The sequence below is a fragment of the Schistocerca americana genome, chromosome 7 (genome assembly GCF_021461395.2).
Source record: "Schistocerca americana isolate TAMUIC-IGC-003095 chromosome 7, iqSchAmer2.1, whole genome shotgun sequence".
Taxonomy (NCBI): Eukaryota; Metazoa; Arthropoda; class Insecta; order Orthoptera; family Acrididae; genus Schistocerca; species Schistocerca americana.
This window is the reverse complement of record NC_060125.1, coordinates 447,120,054-447,138,527: the sequence shown is the minus strand read 5'-3', so window position 1 is coordinate 447,138,527 and position 18,474 is coordinate 447,120,054. Positions and strand designations below refer to the sequence as shown.

At 40.7% G+C, this 18,474-nt stretch overlaps 1 protein-coding gene across 1 annotated transcript in view; it reads right to left on the bottom strand.

Annotated features, from left to right (window-relative positions):
• Positions 1-18,474, bottom strand: part of LOC124622040 (putative helicase MOV-10) — a 314,393-nt gene that overhangs the window by 118,624 nt on the left and 177,295 nt on the right. The window contains exon 11 of the mRNA XM_047147599.1: positions 8,367-8,517. Within this exon, the coding sequence (XP_047003555.1) occupies positions 8,367-8,517 (151 nt within the window). The remainder of the gene's footprint in view (positions 1-8,366; positions 8,518-18,474) is intronic.

Genomic DNA, 18,474 nt, shown 5'->3' with positions numbered 1-18,474 from the left:
AGACATTGTTTGGGCAGTGGTATGTACCACCGGAATTAATGGCTCCTTTTTCATGCAAGAAACCATTAGCACTGAATGTTACACTGCAGAGTGAAAACTTCATTCTGGAAATACCCCCCAGGCTGTGGCTAAGCCATGTCTCCTCAATATCCTTTCTTCCAGGGGTGCTACTTCTGCAAAGTTCACAGGAGAGCTTCTGTGAAGTTTGGAAGGTAGGAGATGAGGTACAGGCAGAAGTAAAGCTGTGAGGATGGGTCATGAGTTGTGCTTGGGTAGCTCAGTTGGTAGAGCACTTGCCTGCGAAAGGCAAAATTCCCAAGTTCAAGTCTCGGTCCAGCACAAAGTTTTAATCTGCCAGGAAGTTTCAGATTCTCACAGTGATTGATAATGAAGGATTTGATGTTGGTTGCACTTGTTTACAAATGAAGCACAGTTCCACATGAATGAAATCATAAACAAACAGAACTGACAATTTGGGGCTCCATAAATTTTCATTTGTGTGAAGCAAAACCTCTGTATTCTCCCAAAGATACTGTTTGGGCTGTGGTATGTAGCAGAGGAATTAATGGCCCCATTTTCATGCAAGAAACCATTACTACTGAATGTCACACTGCAATTTTTAGCAGTTTGTTGCCACACAGCTAGCGTTGGAGGATCGACCAGACACCAAGTGCTTTACGCAAAATGCGCCAGGACACAATAAACATACTTTTGTTGCACTCAGTGTATTGACCCTAGTTTTCCAGATATTTAATATTGAAACTAAGCATTCCTTCTCTGGACACTATGTATTTCCATTGCATGTGGGTTGCTGAACTAGCTGCTTAAGACAGTTTCAGAAAATGTGTTCACAGCTACTTCACAAGACTCTGTCCACAGCACCTGCAACATATCCACAGGTGTCCCACTCTATAGTCTTAGTGAAGGAACTTCTGGCAGAATGTAAATAATTTAGGAATAAAGAAAACCACTCGCCGAATAGTTGAAGCACTGAGTTGTTGACAGACACACACAAAAAAGGAATGAAAAGTTTGCTAGTTTTCAGAAGAAATAATTTGAGAAGTTAAGAGTACACACACACAGACACACACATACACACACACACACACACACACACACCTGTGTGGGTACAGTAGAGGGAGAAACTGGCAGCAAACAAGAGAAGGGTAGCTAGTGGCTCATGAGGAGGCAGCAGAATATGAATACAGGAGGAGGGGGGTCACAGGTGCAGAGACTAGGCCAGGCTTAAGACACATGGAGTAGCACACTAAGAAGATACGAAAGTGATGTGGAGGCATGAACTGGCAGGGGGTGACAGGATGGAAGAACGCAAAACTGTCAGGTTAAGTGTGTGGGGACAGTGGGTTAGTGGAAGTTTAGGCTCGGAGGATTATGGGAATGAAGGATGTGATGCAAGAATAGCTCCCATCCAGATAGTTCAGGAAAGTTTGTGCTGGAGGAAAGGAGCCAGATGGATGGAGCCAACAGAGGTACGGAGGTCAACGTTCAGAAAAGTGGTACATTGAGATGAGGAGAACCAAGTGAAATAGCCATTGAACTCAGCAGCATGGTGTGTCACTGGATGGTCAACTGTGTTCCTGGCCCCAGTTTGGGAGTGGCCATTCATTCCGGCAGATAGATGGTTGGTGGTCACAACCACATAGAATGCTGTGCAGTAATTGCAGAAGATCTGGTATATACAACATGGCTGCTTTCACTGGTGGCCATACCTTTGATGTGATAGGATAAGCCTATGACAGGACTGGAGTAAGATCCGCTGGGTGAGCGAATCGGGCATATCTTGCGCCTTGGTCTGCCACAGAGATATGACCCCTGTGGCAAGGGGTTGGGATTAGGAGTGGCATAGGGAGGCACAAGATGTTATGTAGAGTGGATGGTCAACAGGACACCACTTGAGGCGGGGTGGAAGGATATTGGGTATGATGCTCCTCCTCTTTGAGCATGACGATAGACAATCAAAGACCTGGATCAGTTCAGTTACTCCAGTTTGGAGTAATACTGGTTGAGGAGGGGGTGCGATCCTCTGCAGCTGATTCTTGGGGATGTGTGAGGATTTGGGGCAGGGTATATCTGTTCATGGACTAAGTTTGCAAGGGAGGGCCTGTCTACAAAGGCCTTAGTGAAACCTTCAAACAGTGGAAACACCAGGTACAAATATCAACATAACAGGAAAATATAGATTCCTACTGACCATTAAGAAGACATGTCAAGTTGCAGACAGGCACAATTAAAAAGACACTCAGATATTGCTGTTGGCCACAGCCTTTGACAGTAAAAACACACACACACACACACACACACACACACACACACACACACACACACACACACAAGCACACCTCAAGCACACATGGCCACCAACTCCAGCATCTTGGGCTGGAATAACATTCCAGCCTGAGATGCTGGAACTGGCGGTAATGTGTGCATGAGGTGTGCTTGCTTGGGTGTGCGTGTGTGTGTCTCTTTACTGATGAAGGCTGTGGCTGAAAGCTATATGTGATATATATGAGTGTCTTTTAATAGTGCCTGTCTGCAACTTGACATGTGTTCTTTACAGTAAGTAGCAATCTGTCTTTTCTTACATTGTTGTTAGTGGCACCTCCAGCATACTGGGCAAGGGAATTCTCATGACAGCAGGTATGCCATCCACAGTTGGCCAAGTTATATGGGAGTAATTTTTTGGTATGAAAGGGGTAACATCTGTCAAAATGCAGGTACTCTTGGCACTCAGTGGGCTTAATATGGACAGAAATGTGGCTGGAGTCATCAGAGAGGTGGAGGTCAACATTCAGAAAAATGGCTCATTGAGATGAGGAGAACCAAGTGAAGCAGATAGAAGTTGTATACACCAATATCCCTGATGCTTGCTCCTATCAAACACTACCTCTGCCAACATCCTTTGAACTCCAAACCATCAGTCCTTAGACACCTTACCATCTATATCGTCACACACAACTGCCTCTCCTTTGAGGTAAAGAAATCTGTGGAACAGCCATGGACCACCACAGGCACCCTTCTGTGTCAGCCTGTTTACGGGCCATTTAGGAAAAAGACCTGTTCTGTTTCAGGTTCACTGATGATGTCTTTATGAACTAGACTCAGGGCCAAGATACCCTATCCTTATTCTTTCATAACCTCAACACCTTTTCTCCTGTCCGATTCCCCTGTCCTAGCCAAACCAACATGCCACCTTCCTGGATGTTGAGCTCTGCCTCTCTGATACCTCTGTCCACACATTTGTCATTATTATGCTGACAAACCACTGACTGTACCTCTGTTTTAACACCGTCACTTCTTCCACATCGTTCCTAGACAGCCTGCCCATCTGTGGACAGTGTATCTGCAGTGGTAAAAATTCCCTTGCCCCATATGCTGAAGGTCTCATAAGGCCTTTACTAACAGGCACTACTGCCCACCTATAACCTCCCCCACCCCCACCCCCACCCCCCAAAAAAAAAGTCTAGTCTACAAACAGATTGTCCTTGCCATATCCTCACACAACCACCTTCAGAATTAACCACAAAAGAGTTCTCACCTCATCACACAATATCACCCTGGACTAGGGCAACTGAAACATATTGCCTATCAGCATTCCCAGAAATAAGGGATATCCTTCCCACCCCTCCTAAAGCTGTATTCCACTGCCCACACAACATACATAACATCCTAGTTCATCCTATGCCACTTCCACTCCCACCAAATCCTTGCCAGAAGGGTCATATCCCTGTGGAAGGGCCAGATGCAAGTTCTGCCCAATTCAGCCACCGACCACATTCTACTCCAGTCCTGTTACAGGCTGGCTCATCTTATTCCATAAGAGGCAAGGCCACTTGTGAGAACAACCATGCCACATACTAGCTCTGCCGCATTTATTGCACAGGATTTTACATGAGATGACCAGACCAGCTAAACACCTGTAATCCTACTGGTCTCAATCTCCACTAACCCACTGTTCCCACACCCTCTATGCAACAGTTTTGCTTTCCTCCATCTCTCATTCCCTCCCAGTCCATCCCTCCACATCATCTTCATCATGTGCCACACCTCATTTGCTAAAGTAGCTGCTAGTCGCATGCCTAGCCCTTGAACCTGCTACCTCTTCCTCTTGCATTCCTATCATGCACACCTGCTGCCTCCCTCTGAGCAGCTACCACTTCCCAACCACTCTTCCTCCGTCTACCCACCCCAACTGATACAACCCCCAACCCAGTCCACCTATGTCATTGTGTACTCAGCCTGCACAGCTTTCTGTGTGTGTGTGCGTGTGTGTGTGTGTGTGTGTGTGTGTGTGTGTGTGTAATATAGCTTGTCAAAGGAATTCTTCTGTAAACTAGCAAAGCTTTCATTCTCTTTGTATGTCTGTTAACAGTTCAACACTTCTGCTGTTCAGTATGTGGTCCTCAGTCTATACTCAGTAGGTCACAGATGCCTCTAACTAATATTGCATGATAGGAGTACTTCCCCCCCATGAACCATGGACCTTGCCGTTGGTGGGGAGGCTTGCGTGCCTCAGCGATACAGATAGCCGTACCGTAGGTGCAACCACAACGGAGGGGTATCTGTTGAGAGGCCAGACAAACATGTGGTTCCTGAAGAGGGGCAGCAGCCTTTTCAGTAGTTGCAAGGGCAACAGTCTGGATGATTGACTGATCTGGCCTTGTAACAATAACCAAAACGGCCTTGCTGTGCTGGTACTGCGAACGGCTGAAAGCAAGGGGAAACTACAGCCGTAATTTTTCCCGAGGGCATGCAGCTTTACTGTATGATTACATGATGATGGCGTCCTCTTGGGTAAAATATTCCGGAGGTAAAATAGTCCCCCATTCGGATCTCCGGGCGGGGACTACTCAAGAGGATGTCGTTATCAGGAGAAAGAAAACTGGCGTTCTACGGATCGGAGCGTGGAATGTCAGATCCCTTAATCGGGCAGGTAGGTTAGAAAATTTAAAAAGGGAAATGGATAGGTTGAAGTTAGATATAGTGGGAATTAGTGAAGTTCGGTGGCAGGAGGAACAAGACTTCTGGTCAGGTGACTACAGGGTTATAAACACAAAATCAAATAGGGGTAATGCAGGAGTAGGTTTAATAATGAATAGGAAAATAGGAATGCGGGTAAGCTACTACAAACAGCATAGTGAACGCATTATTGTGGCCAAGATAGATACGAAGCCCACACCTACTACAGTAGTACAAGTTTATATGCCAACTAGCTCTGCAGATGACGAAGAAATTGAAGAAATGTATGATGAAATAAAAGAAATTATTCAGATTGTGAAGGGAGACGAAAATTTAATAGTCATGGGTGACTGGAATTCGAGTGTAGGAAAAGGGAGAGAAGGAAACATAGTAGGTGAATATGGATTGGGGGACAGAAATGAAAGAGGAAGCCGCCTGGTAGAATTTTGCACAGAGCACAACATAATCATAGCTAACACTTGGTTTAAGAATCATGAAAGAAGGTTGTATACATGGAAGAACCCTGGAGATACTAAAAGGTATCAGATAGATTATATAATGGTAAGACAGAGATTTAGGAACCAGGTTTTAAATTGTAAGACATTTCCAGGGGCAGATGTGGACTCTGACCACAATCTATTGGTTATGACCTGTAGATTAAAACTGAAAAAACTGCAAAAAGGTGGGAATTTAAGGAGATGGGACCTGGATAAACTAAAAGAACCAGAGGTTGTACAGAGATTCAGGGAGAGCATAAGGGAGCAATTGACAGGAATGGGGGAAATAAATACAGTAGAAGAAGAATGGGTAGCTTTGAGGGATGAAGTAGTGAAGGCAGCAGAGGATCAAGTAGGTAAAAAGACGAGGGCTAGTAGAAATCCTTGGGTAACAGAAGAAATATTGAATTTAATTGATGAAAGGAGAAAATATAAAAATGCAGTAAGTGAAACAGGCAAAAAGGAATACAAACGTCTCAAAAATGAGATCGACAGGAAGTGCAAAATGGCTAAGCAGGGATGGCTAGAGGACAAATGTAAGGATGTAGAGGCCTATCTCACTGGGGGTAAGATTGATACCGCCTACAAGAAAATTAAAGAGACCTTTGGAGATAAGAGAACCACTTGTATGAATATCAAGAGCTCAGATGGAAACCCAGTTCTAAGCAAAGAAGGGAAAGCAGAAAGGTGGAAGGAGTATATAGAGGGTCTATACAAGGGCGATGTACTTGAGGACAATATTATGGAAATGGAAGAGGATGTAGATGAAGATGAAATGGGAGATATGATACTGCGTGAAGAGTTCGACAGAGCACTGAAAGACCTGAGTCGAAACAAGGCCCCCGGAGTAGACAATATTCCATTGGAACTACTGACGGCCTTGGGAGAGCCAGTCCTGACAAAACTCTACCATCTGGTGAGCAAGATGTATGAAACAGGCGAAATACCCTCAGACTTCAAGAAGAATATAATAATTCCAATCCCAAAGAAAGCAGGTGTTGACAGATGTGAAAATTGCCGAACTATCAGCTTAATAAGTCACAGCTGCAAAATACTAACACGAATTCTTTACAGACGAATGGAAAAACTAGTAGAAGCCAACCTCGGGGAAGATCAGTTTGGATTCCGTAGAAACACTGGAACACGTGAGGCAATACTGACCTTACGACTTATCTTAGAAGAAAGATTAAGGAAAGGCAAACCTACGTTTCTAGCATTTGTAGACTTAGAGAAAGCTTTTGATAATGTTGACTGGAATACTCTCTTTCAAATTCTAAAGGTGGCAGGGGTAAAATACAGGGAGCGAAAGACTATTTACAATTTGTACAGAAACCAGATGGCAGTTATGAGAGTCGAGGGACATGAAAGGGAAGCAGTGGTTGGGAAGGGAGTAAGACAGGGTTGTAGCCTCTCCCCGATGTTGTTCAATCTGTATATTGAGCAAGCAGTAAAGGACACAAAAGAAAAATTCGGAGTAGGTATTAAAATTCATGGAGAAGAAATAAAAACTTTGAGGTTCGCCGATGACATTGTAATTCTGTCAGAGACAGCAAAGGACTTGGAAGAGCAGTTGAATGGAATGGACAGTGTCTTGAAAGGAGGATATAAGATGAACATAAACAAAAGCAAAACAAGGATAATGGAATGTAGTCTAATTAAGTCGGGTGATGCTGAGGGAATTAGATTAGGAAATGAGGCACTTAAAGTAGTAAAGGAGTTTTGCTATTTGGGGAGCAAAATAACTGATGATGGTCGAAGTAGAGAGGATATAAAATGTAGGCTGGCAATGGCAAGGAAAGCGTTTCTGAAGAAGAGAAATTTGTTAACATCCAGTATTGATTTAAGTGTCAGGAAGTCATTTCTGAAAGTATTCGTATGGAGTGTAGCCATGTATGGAAGTGAAACATGGACGATAAATAGTTTGGACAAGAAGAGAATAGAAGCTTTCGAAATGTGGTGCTACAGAAGAATGCTGAAGATTAGATGGGTAGATCACATAACTAATGAGGAAGTATTGAATAGGATTGGGGAGAAGAGAAGTTTGTGGCACAACTTGACCAGAAGAAGGGATCGGTTGGTAGGACATGTTCTGAGGCATCAAGGGATCACCAATTTAGTATTGGAGGGCAGCGTGGAGGGTAAAAATCGTAGAGGGAGACCAAGAGATGAATACACTAAGCAGATTCAGAAGGATGTAGGTTGCAGTAGGTACTGGGAGATGAAAAAGCTTGCACAGGATAGAGTAGCATGGAGAGCTGCATCAAACCAGTCTCAGGACTGAAGACCACAACAACAACAAGGAGTACTTCTTTGCTACTGTGTATATACTTTCTTGGAATTATTCTACAACTGCTACAGCAGAACTGTGTAGCCATTAAAACATCTGATGAGTCACCTGAGTTCACCTTGGCCAGTTAATCACATCCAGATAACTTTACAGTCAGATGATTCAGCAGTACAGCGATAACAAAAGCTGCTTCAGCATGTAAAGCAAAGAGCACATCTGCAGCAGTGAAAGTTTAAACAAGTGTCTAAGATTTAGGTGATGAAATACAGAGCAATCCTGATGAGTTACTCTGCACTTGTACTCAACATAATTTCTTTTATTACGTCATCCATTGTTCCACTTTCAGTAAATCAGTCATAACAAATGCCGCCTCAGCTCGGACTGCAAAGAGCATGTCTGTAGCAGCAGAAGGGTAAACTATCAGAATAATTTATTTTATTTCATCATACATTTTTTTCATCTTCTTCATTATTTGTGAAACTAGAAGGCATTTAAATTTGTTCTACTGTGGTGGGTGCTGGTTTTGTGTCTCTCTTGGCTATAATAATAAAAAACATTAAACAAAGAATTTCAACAGTTACTTTTATTAGTACATTGTCACCAACCTGTAGTATGCTCTCTACTATTGTGACAGTTTTGCCTGTGCCGGGTGGTCCAAACACTACATATGGAGATGGAAAGAAAGAACCAGAAACAATATTGCACACTGCAGTTTTCTGTTCTTCATTTGTTTCAATTAAATAATTGAACCAGGATCTGAAAATGGATATACTTAATTCTTAACTTTCTTCCATGTGGTAAGATACATGACAAAAAAAGTAAAAAAATAATAGTAAGCTCAATTAACTTGAGTGATTTTTAACATAAAAGCAGTTGATACAAAATGCAACTTAAAACATAAGAAAGCGCAATGTCTTTTTGGCTCAGTGCACCTATTGAACTATATAGTTTAAACAAGTGTCTAAGATTTAAGTGATGAAATGCAGAGCAATCCTGATAAGCTACTCTGCACTTGTACTCAAGGACGATACTTCAAGCACAATAACGTCAAACACTGCTGTTCTTGCCTGTTTACAGATGTGCAGAAAACAAATTTGATTACACAGTTCACTGACATCAAGTTAAAACATTTTTCAGTCTATTTTTTTTTTAATTTTTGTATCTGAGATGCACAAAAAATACTTTATTTGGAATGTACATCTTGAATGCTTAAAAGTGGTGGCATCTGTGTAAGTTAACGGTAAATTGCCCTACAATTAGTAAAAATTTAATATAAGCTGCCTTTAAAAAGCGTTTTAAAAAGGGTCAATATGTACTCAATGTTTCAGAAAAAGCACCATTATTCGTGTTTCCTGTGGAGTAATCATAAAAACAATATATGTTACTATGATATAAAATAAAATGGGAGTGTATGGGCAACCAAAATTTGCACCGCATAACTCAACTTTCAATGTTACTGTAACTTTTAAATAACTTAAATGACAGCAGCAACTCCATCAAAGAGTTGAAAGAATTTTTATGGTATGCCCCAGTATTTACTGCAGGGCTAACAAATGATGAACTATGGCTTGTGTCTCAGTGTGGGGTGAGGAAAATTAATTTTAGATGTAAACTGTACAACTATCATGTCCTGATAAGTGATAGTTGTAGAATGTTGAACACCAAACAAAGGCACTTCAGATGAATTTAAATGAAAGCACAAAATTAGAGCTAAAAAATAACCATTAGAACTAAAAAAACAAATCACTTAGTCAGGAAGTACAAACATAAAATATAAAATTAAAAGTAGACAGTGGCTGGAGAGTATTTACCTTCAGGAGGAGATAATCTAAGTTCAGCCCATAGCCAAATATAAACCTATAAAAAAACTATCCTAGCTTTTCAAACTTTCATTCCTTCCTTGGGGACACAAGAAGGATAGGTTGGGGATGGTTAAGACATCCCCACAACAGTTGAGTCTTTTTCATCCTCACGTCTGAGTGACAGACCCCCCCCCCCCAACCCCCCCCCCCCTCCCCCCTTTTCAACCATTCCCAAATTTATTGCTATTTTCTGCCTGAGTATGAGACTAAAGTTTCAAAAGCTCAGATAATTTACCCTACTTTTATATGTTTCTATTGGCAGTATTTAGAATATCCCTCCTGAAGATAATAAGTGGCCAGCAATTATGTCTCTTTGTAATTTAATGATTTTCTCAGGCAGATTTTGCTTTAGAAATAATACAAGTCTTCTCCGTAGGTACACGAACACAAAAATGATTAACAATGACAACATACTACATTTTAAAAAGATAAAAAAATAATAAAGAACGAAACACACACATACCAAAGAAAAACTGTGTTGTCATCATACATGCTTTTGTTCCGAAAGGTGCCCTCAAAAGTTCAACATTTATTATGTAACAATATTTTGTCAACATATTACGCAAAAGTGGCCTGGGACATGTCAGTTAGAACTCTGCCTTCATAGCGAACATGTCGGCGCTTGATGAAGTAACCCCACATGTAAAGCGGCTGCAGTCACTACATGTTGCAAAAAGAAAAGCAAGAGGAAACAGTACTGGGTGAAAAAGTGGCTTGGAAGGTATTCTACACACAGCCATACTAACTGGTTAAGAGAAGTTGCACCAGAACAAGCTGACTGTCGGAACTTTTAATGGCTGAATGCTGGATCGTTCAATGACTTGGTGCACTTTGTTACACCTTATATACACAGAAAAGATACTGTCCATATCCTGACTGGATTTCACTTTCCACAGTTCTGGTCTCTCTCTCTCTCTCTCTCTCTCTCTCTCTCTCTCTCTCCCCCTTTTTTTAGAAATTTTTCTATGGAATAGAAAGAGTTGCCAAGCTGAAACTTTTTCAGTTGGTTTTCAAGTTTTACTTTGGTATCTGGCAGACATTTTATATGACTGCATAAGTGACCCAAAATTTTTGTTGAAGCATTGTGTACTATTTTTTGTTAAAAACAACTTTTAATGTGGAATTGTAAGGTGGCAACATCTTGCCCCATACATGAGTCCATTTTACGTAACTATAATCACTTTGTGAGCACTTTAAGTCAATAAAAAACGACTGACAGCGGCACAATCAATTTGTAGATAATTAGTTACTGCCTGTTGGAGTAACACTCTAGATTACAGTGTTTGAAATGCCCATGGAAAGTTTCTGCACAATGGCTAAGGGGGTGGGCAGCTCGGCCAGCAGCCAAAGATGGGGGCTCTGACGTTATGAATGGACCAGGGCCGGGAAGACCCTGTAATCCATTTAGCAACCAGACAACGGCGGCCGTCAGCCCTTCAGGCAGGTGTGTCTCCAGGTGCAAGAACTCAAGTGTTTACTAAACAGAGCAGTAACTTGCAAGACATGCGGGTGCCTAAGTTCCATTAATTTTACACATCCGAGTAATTCAAGGGGAACAGTTTAGGAGTCCCGAATAACAAAATTTCCATAGCTGGAGTCTATGTTCGCTCCGACAGTGAATTTTGCGGGGGGGGGGGGGAACTATCAAGTGGTCTCTTAAGAGGTAAATTCTGGAACAATTGTTGTTGCCTGCAGCTGTGGATCTTCCCAGATGGCTTGGGTGGAGTTTACTCATGAAATTTTGTGGAAAGGGAAGAATTGTGGAAAAGAGTTCAATTCCCAGGCCATACATTGGTTTCCATGGCAAGCTGGGTATTTTGAGAGCTTCTAGCAATGTTATTGGCTCGGTAAAGTCTTGGTAGGAGAAACAGAGGTGAAGAGCGAATCTGCTCAACACTCTGTCGTGGTCTTCTGTCTTAGGCTTTAATTCTGAGAAAATGTTAGCCATGCCAGCTCTTTGTTGATGGGAAGATTGTCAAAATTTGCTAAGTTTACAGACAGCAGTCTGTTGTCCAAGTATTGTAGGAGTGCAATTTCCGAGCCACCGCACCCGTACTCTATGGCCACGCCTTCGCCCGCCTCGCACCCGTACTCTATGGCCGTGCCTTCGCCCGCCTGAGATCGCAGCCACCTCAGCAGTATTACGGTGAGATCGTTTCCGCTTCAGCCAGTTAGGAGTAACATTAAACAGTTGGGTCTTGTGCAATTGCTGTTTCCATGGAGGTTTCATGACACTTTGGGGTGTAGTGATTCTTTGTATTTCACGTTTGTGTCGATGTCAGTTGGTCAGCCAATTTGTAAGAGATCACGTCTTATATCGATTTTGTCACAGTTCACTGCCAATGCCAGTTAAGAGGGTAATTTGTAAATTGTTCATTGTGTTTTATTCAGCGTTGATCTGAAGGTTATAATAAAATTTATTGTGGTTCAGCAGAGCTTTTACTTTCAGTAATTGATCCTGAATTCAACCTTTTGTTTCATTTTCATTTCTGTGTAATTGTCTCATGTCATTGAACACCCTAAGTGTTCGTTATGGTTCATGTTTAGAGTTCAAATAGGTGTGAGCACTACCACCACAGATTAATTAGGGGTGACAGGGGGACATTTTAATCTAGCGTTATCCATTATTGCGAACATGTCCACTCCCAATTTCTCTGTAAGTTGTTTGTTAGGGGCGAACACACGCAAAATCCAGACAAGCAATTGGTGGGGTGTTACAGAGTAATGAATGTCATTATGTACATCATTGTTCCTTTTCAACTGTAATGGATTATTTACAATAAACTTCACAAGGAAATGAACATACTGTGAAGCAGAATGACCAACTCCTTAAACAGATATCTACAAGAAGGTATAAAAATAACGAAAGAGAAAGATAACAGTGTAGAGGATCAGTAGGTATTGCTGTTACATATTTCTGAAAAAATAATTCAAGTTTCTGAAAAAACTAATACACAGTTGCAGTGTTATTTCCCTGCAATTAAGCACTTTTGTTAAATGTTTCTACAGATAATTACTGAATATGTATTAAATATCTACTCAAACTACTCTGCTGAAAGCAATTCACCAAATGATTCCTTTCATTTGCCTTTCCTGATGAATTCATATTCATATGGTGTCACAATATCATTTGTTCAAATATGCCCAAATCATGAAGTCTCAGCAGGAACTGCTGTGAATTGCACATTATCACCCTTACATGCTACCATATATGGCACATTATATTGAGTGAGTATCATTATTTTATAACTCTGTAGTTTCCTTTAATATATTACACAAACGGTCAATAGCCCTCTCAGCTGGTCAATATTATTGTGCAAAACTCGGTACTGAGTGTCTGCCTCAGTAGCTGAGTGTTCAACATGGCTAACTGCCACGCAGAGGACCTGGGCTCAATTCCTGATACTGCCAGGCATTTTTCTTTGGTGGGTGGATTGGTGTGGTATTCACTCAGCCTTGCAAGGTCAACTGAGGAGCTACTAGACAGATTAGTAGCAGTTCCGAGATGAATAAACCTGATGATGACTGGAAGAGAAGGTTGCTGAGCAATGACACTCCATATGACATCTGATGATGCTATTGGCAGAGGACGACATGGTGGTCAGTTCGGCCCAATTGGCCTGTCTAGGACCAGAATGCAGAGCTCTACTTTTTTGCACTAAGTATTCTGCAATAAATATTGAACAAGTGAGGCTCCTTAACGAAACATACATCCTGTAACAATGTGTCTGAGCTCAGGTAATTTTATGGATTCAAAATTCGGCTATCCATTGAAGTTTTTCTTCTCCAATACTCACTGACTTTACAGATCGCTACTGTATACCATACTAAGAACCTAAGACTGCTCTTTTGGTAGAATACTGCTCAATAACGCATGAAGGTCCAGATTCGTGTCCTAATCACATCACATCACAAGTACAGTAGTAATTAATTCACAATGATTAACCAAACTGTAGGTGTTTGCTGGACAAAAACATATTGGTGGATGTCTGTCTTTTCCAAATGCAATTATTTATACTGTGCATTATTCCAAAACAAATTAGAGAACATGTTGCATCATCTTTCCTGCACTACAGCAAAGACTCAAAACATGATGAATATTTTTCGACGTGTTCTCTTGTGTCCGAAAACACACTAAGTAGGAAACTACATTAAGTATGTGCTAAAAAATGTCAAAGCTCATTGACTTTATAAAATTATATGAAAATAACTGTTTAGAAGTATTTATAGTTTTCCATCTTCATGGTCAGTAAAAATTGAAAGAACTGTCTCACTATGCAAGTGTATATGTCTATGTCTACATATTCACTTGATATATGTTTTACTTTATCTTTGAAAAAAAAAAAAAATGCTATGGAAATCCAAGCAATTTTAAAAAAAAAAAACCAGAACAGTCTAAAAATGTTGCATGTAGTTGCAATACCATAAAAAACTGTGGAGTCCCTCATAAATAAAGTACATCTTGATGAAAAAAAAGTAAAATTTTTTATACACAAAAAATTTATGAAAAGTGCAGTATTCTTTTACACAGACCAATTAAAAAACAACCACTGTGGTGGCTTGTGTTTTGAAGGTCTTGAAGGTCGAAGAAGATAAGATAAAATGATTATAACAACACTAACACGCAGTCCCCGAACAAAGAAAATTTTCAACCCGACCAGTCTGCAGACATGTGCTCTACAAATAATGGACCATTTTTTATATTTAACATATCATATTAATCCATTTTATCATGTAATAAATACAGCCAACTGTTGTAGAACCACCCAACATTGCCATGGAGACCGAGTAGGTGGGTCAACATTACTGTCAACGATTGTGGCACTATTACTCAGATGGCACTGATCCTCGGGCACAACCTCTGATGGTATCATGGCAGACTCCAACATACTAGCTGTCACAGTGTCGGTCTGTCTCTCCTCTTTGTGTGTCACAAGCGGGCAGTAGTGTGTGGCCCCTGAATGTCATTATAATGGTTACAGTATTCCATGGCAGCACACACAGATCACTAATAATTGTGGATTTTTGTATCATACAGTATGAGAGTTACAAGCTACAGACTGAAACATGTGAACTGAACAAAATGTAAACACAGCTATGAAAAGAAAATTCTGAGCCTCTGCTTGGTGGACAGTTTAGGATGACTAATTATGCAATTTGATTGAAAATTAACAGGAGATAAAAAATATACTTACAGCAGTCAATTACGTAACAACAGACTATACTCCTCAAGTGCCATACATGGATAGTTATGAAGCCACACTCCATTTTATCCTGTGGTGCACATGTGCACTCCAGTGGACAGCTGGTAATGGTCCCTTCATTGGCATTTTCAATCAGTCCTGAGGCTGCATATGCACAGAGGCTATAGCACCAGTAGGGAGTGTCCCCTGAAGTGGACTGCATGCTTTTGCAGTCTCAGGACTGATTGAAAATGCCACTGTGGTCCACATGTGCACCAAGGGCTACTTATCTATCATGTCTATTATTCAATTCATGGACATTATTATTAATTTGCAGCCAGTACACTACTGACATGCTTAAAAACTCATCAGCATACGATAGTTCTAGTATTTATCTACAAGGAAATAACTTTGCTTTTATAAATACATATGTTTCAATAGTAATTAATCATGGTGGAAATTTTATGGCATTAATCAGTGTAATTACATACAAAAAGTGCAAGTTACCACCTTTATGAGTGCACAAAATGAAAGAGAAGCAAAAGACTCATAAGAATGACATATACAAATTTATGTGTCAAAAAGAGTGTTCACTTGTAGAATTGTAAAACTACAGGTAGACCAAGTGGCTTACCAGTCATTATCTTCAAGAGGCAAAATTCCAGTACTACTGATCAACACATTCAAAAGGCCAAAACTATTCCTAAACTCCATTCACCGAAACAAGAGACATACTGTAAGCACGGCAAGGCGCGTGACCACAGCGCTGCCGTCGAGGGGTGTACAAGGAAGGGGCGACAGACATTAAAAAAAATGAAAGTCGTGTTTTTTATAATTTGGCACCTGAGCATGATAAAGTGATCCGAGAACTACCTTCTGACACCTTTTTTTACATTACATTAAAATTTATTGTCACTGAAAAAGAGAAATATTTAAGCTTTCAGGAAAACTTGTTTTTTCGCGTTACTCTATATTTATCACGCCATATCTCCTAAACTGTGTGTCGCACAGCAAAATAATTTTATAATTGCCCAAGAGTCAGTAATAGTGAAGTAATAAATTAAAATCTCACGTCTGATGCAGAACTTTTACCAAATCACCATCCGAAATATAGTAAATGACAAACTTTTACCCTTTGATTTTTTTTGTGGGGGTGTAAGCGAGAAAAGTTTCATAAAGGTTTGAATTTAATTTTGTAGTTTGTTCGAATGCAATGGGTGGAACCGTTTGTCCTTTATGAGCGATGCATTGTGCGGTTCGCAGGCGCGGCGCTCAGTCAGTGTGGCCGTCTCAGTTGCAGGTGTGAGCTCGTTAGTGGATGTTGTACAGCGGCGATTTCAGGACATCTTAAGTTCATCTGTAAAGACGCTTGAAAGACTAGTTGTTGATTATTAGAGTACGTATATGTGTTTTTAGCCACGCTGAGCATTCACTGTTTATGTGCATATCCAGTAGCATCGCATGGTTTCTTATTTTATATATTCACTTATTTCATTAGCATCACATATGGCTGTTCTCATTACGTCATCCACGGATTCAGCGAGCGAGGTCGACGTGTCAGTTCTGAGTCCACCAAAGAAGCGAGCAAAGAAGAAATCATTAAGTTCTTCTGAGAAGCACATGGTGCTTAATGTGTGTAAAACGGAACTGTTACATCCAGAGCAGTCGATGAGTTACATTGTTTTGAAAACAGCTGCAGCTACAGGTGTTGGACATTCTTCAATGTATCGTGTGATGAGTGAGTACAAGGCCACACACTCTTTGAAGTCTCACAAGAAAGGAAAATTACGACAGAAACTTTCTGAAAATATTGATGACTTCGATAGAAATGCGATACGAAGGAAAGTACACTATTTTTTTTTTTTCGTAAGGAATTGCCAACAATTGACAAAGTGCTTACAGTTGTGAACGTAGATGCAGATCTGGGCAATTTTCGGAGAACTACATTTTATAAGTTATTGAGAGAAATGAATTTCAAATATGTCCGGCGTGGGCGCGATAGCATGCTTATAGACAGGGATGACATGATTTTATGGAGGCGATTTATCTTTGAACCATTAAACGGTTGAGAGATGAAGGCAGACCCATTTACTATTTGGACGAGACGTGGGTGAACACAGGACATACCCGAAGTTACATCTGGGTAGATGACACTATAAATTCCTCAAAACAAGCGTTTCTGTCTGGATTATCCACCGGAAGCAAGGGCCCATTAGGTAAAGGGAAACATCTAATTATCGCACACATTGGCAGCAAAGCAGGGTTCGTTGAAGGATGTGTGTGGACTTTCGAATCCAAGAAAAGTGGTGATTATCATGAGGAGATGTGCTGAGGAGATGTGCGCCGAAACCTTCGAGAAGTGGTTTTAAGGTGTTCTTCCTCGGCTTCAGGAAAATGTGGTTATTGTTCTTGATAACGCGCCGTACCATTCCCGGAGAAAAGAAAAAGTTCCCAATGCGAATTCCAATAACTACGAAATATCAGAGTGGCTAAAATCTAAAAACATCGATTTCGAAGACGGTATGTTGAAGAAAGAACTTTCAGATATAGTTAAAAATCACAGAACAGCGCACAACGAATACGCAATAGATGAAATGGCGAAGAATGCAGGGAAAACTGTTCTCAGAATTCCTCCGTACCACTGTGAATTAAACGCCATCGAGTTAGTGTGGACAGAATCAAAGGCTATGTTGCAGCGAAAAACAAAACATGCAAAATGCTGGAAGTTAAAGTACTGCTAGAAGAAGCAGTAAGAACAGTGACTGCACAGGATTGGAGCAAGTGCGTCCTCCATGTCGTAGAAAAAGTGGAAACTCAAATGTGGAAATTAGACTGCATTATAGAGGAGAGAGAGGAGCGGTTTGTTATAAACCTCAATGAAAACAGTTCAAGTTCGACAGAGTGAAACTTGTTTCGTCCTTTATCATTATTATTACTGGTATTGTTATTAAAATTAACAATTAATTGTTTTTGAATGGAGCGTTTTGTTAGCAACATGAATGAAAATAAATCTGCTTCGACAGAATGAACTCAGTTTAATATTATTTTACCGTTATTGTTAAATTTATTTCGTACATTGTTGCCCAGGTTTCTCACGGGCCACTGTGACAGCTCGGCAGCCAGCCGAACACCGCCAGCTGCAAAGCGTGCGCCAAGGATTTTCCACACCCCTACGTATCACATGAACACCGAATGCTTTCTCTGGAAACGAGCGTAGTCACTCACGTGACACTGTTTATGTTTCGTCCCAGCTCTCGGTGAATAGACTGTAGAGGGATATGTTTGGGAAGGTTGGAAAGGAGGAACAAGTCACTCATATCCCAGGTTGCAGGGTACACAACTGTTATGAAGGTTAGAAGGGACAAAGACAAGTGGTGAGATGTCAGAGAGAGAAGGAGGTCAAAATCATACCATACATCATATGTCTATCCACTACTAATTTTATATTTTTCTTTGTTATAACAACAAGGTGCAATTTATCCAAATTTTATCAATTAAATTCTTTATGACCAAACTTGATAGTTGTTAAGTATTTATTACTGTTGGAGTCAGCATTTCAACACGCACATTTTATGGTTTCAACTTTTCTGTAGGGCATAATATACAAATATTGTCATAAAAGTACTACCTAGCAGAATGGGATGGGTAGCACGATATGTGCTGTGGGA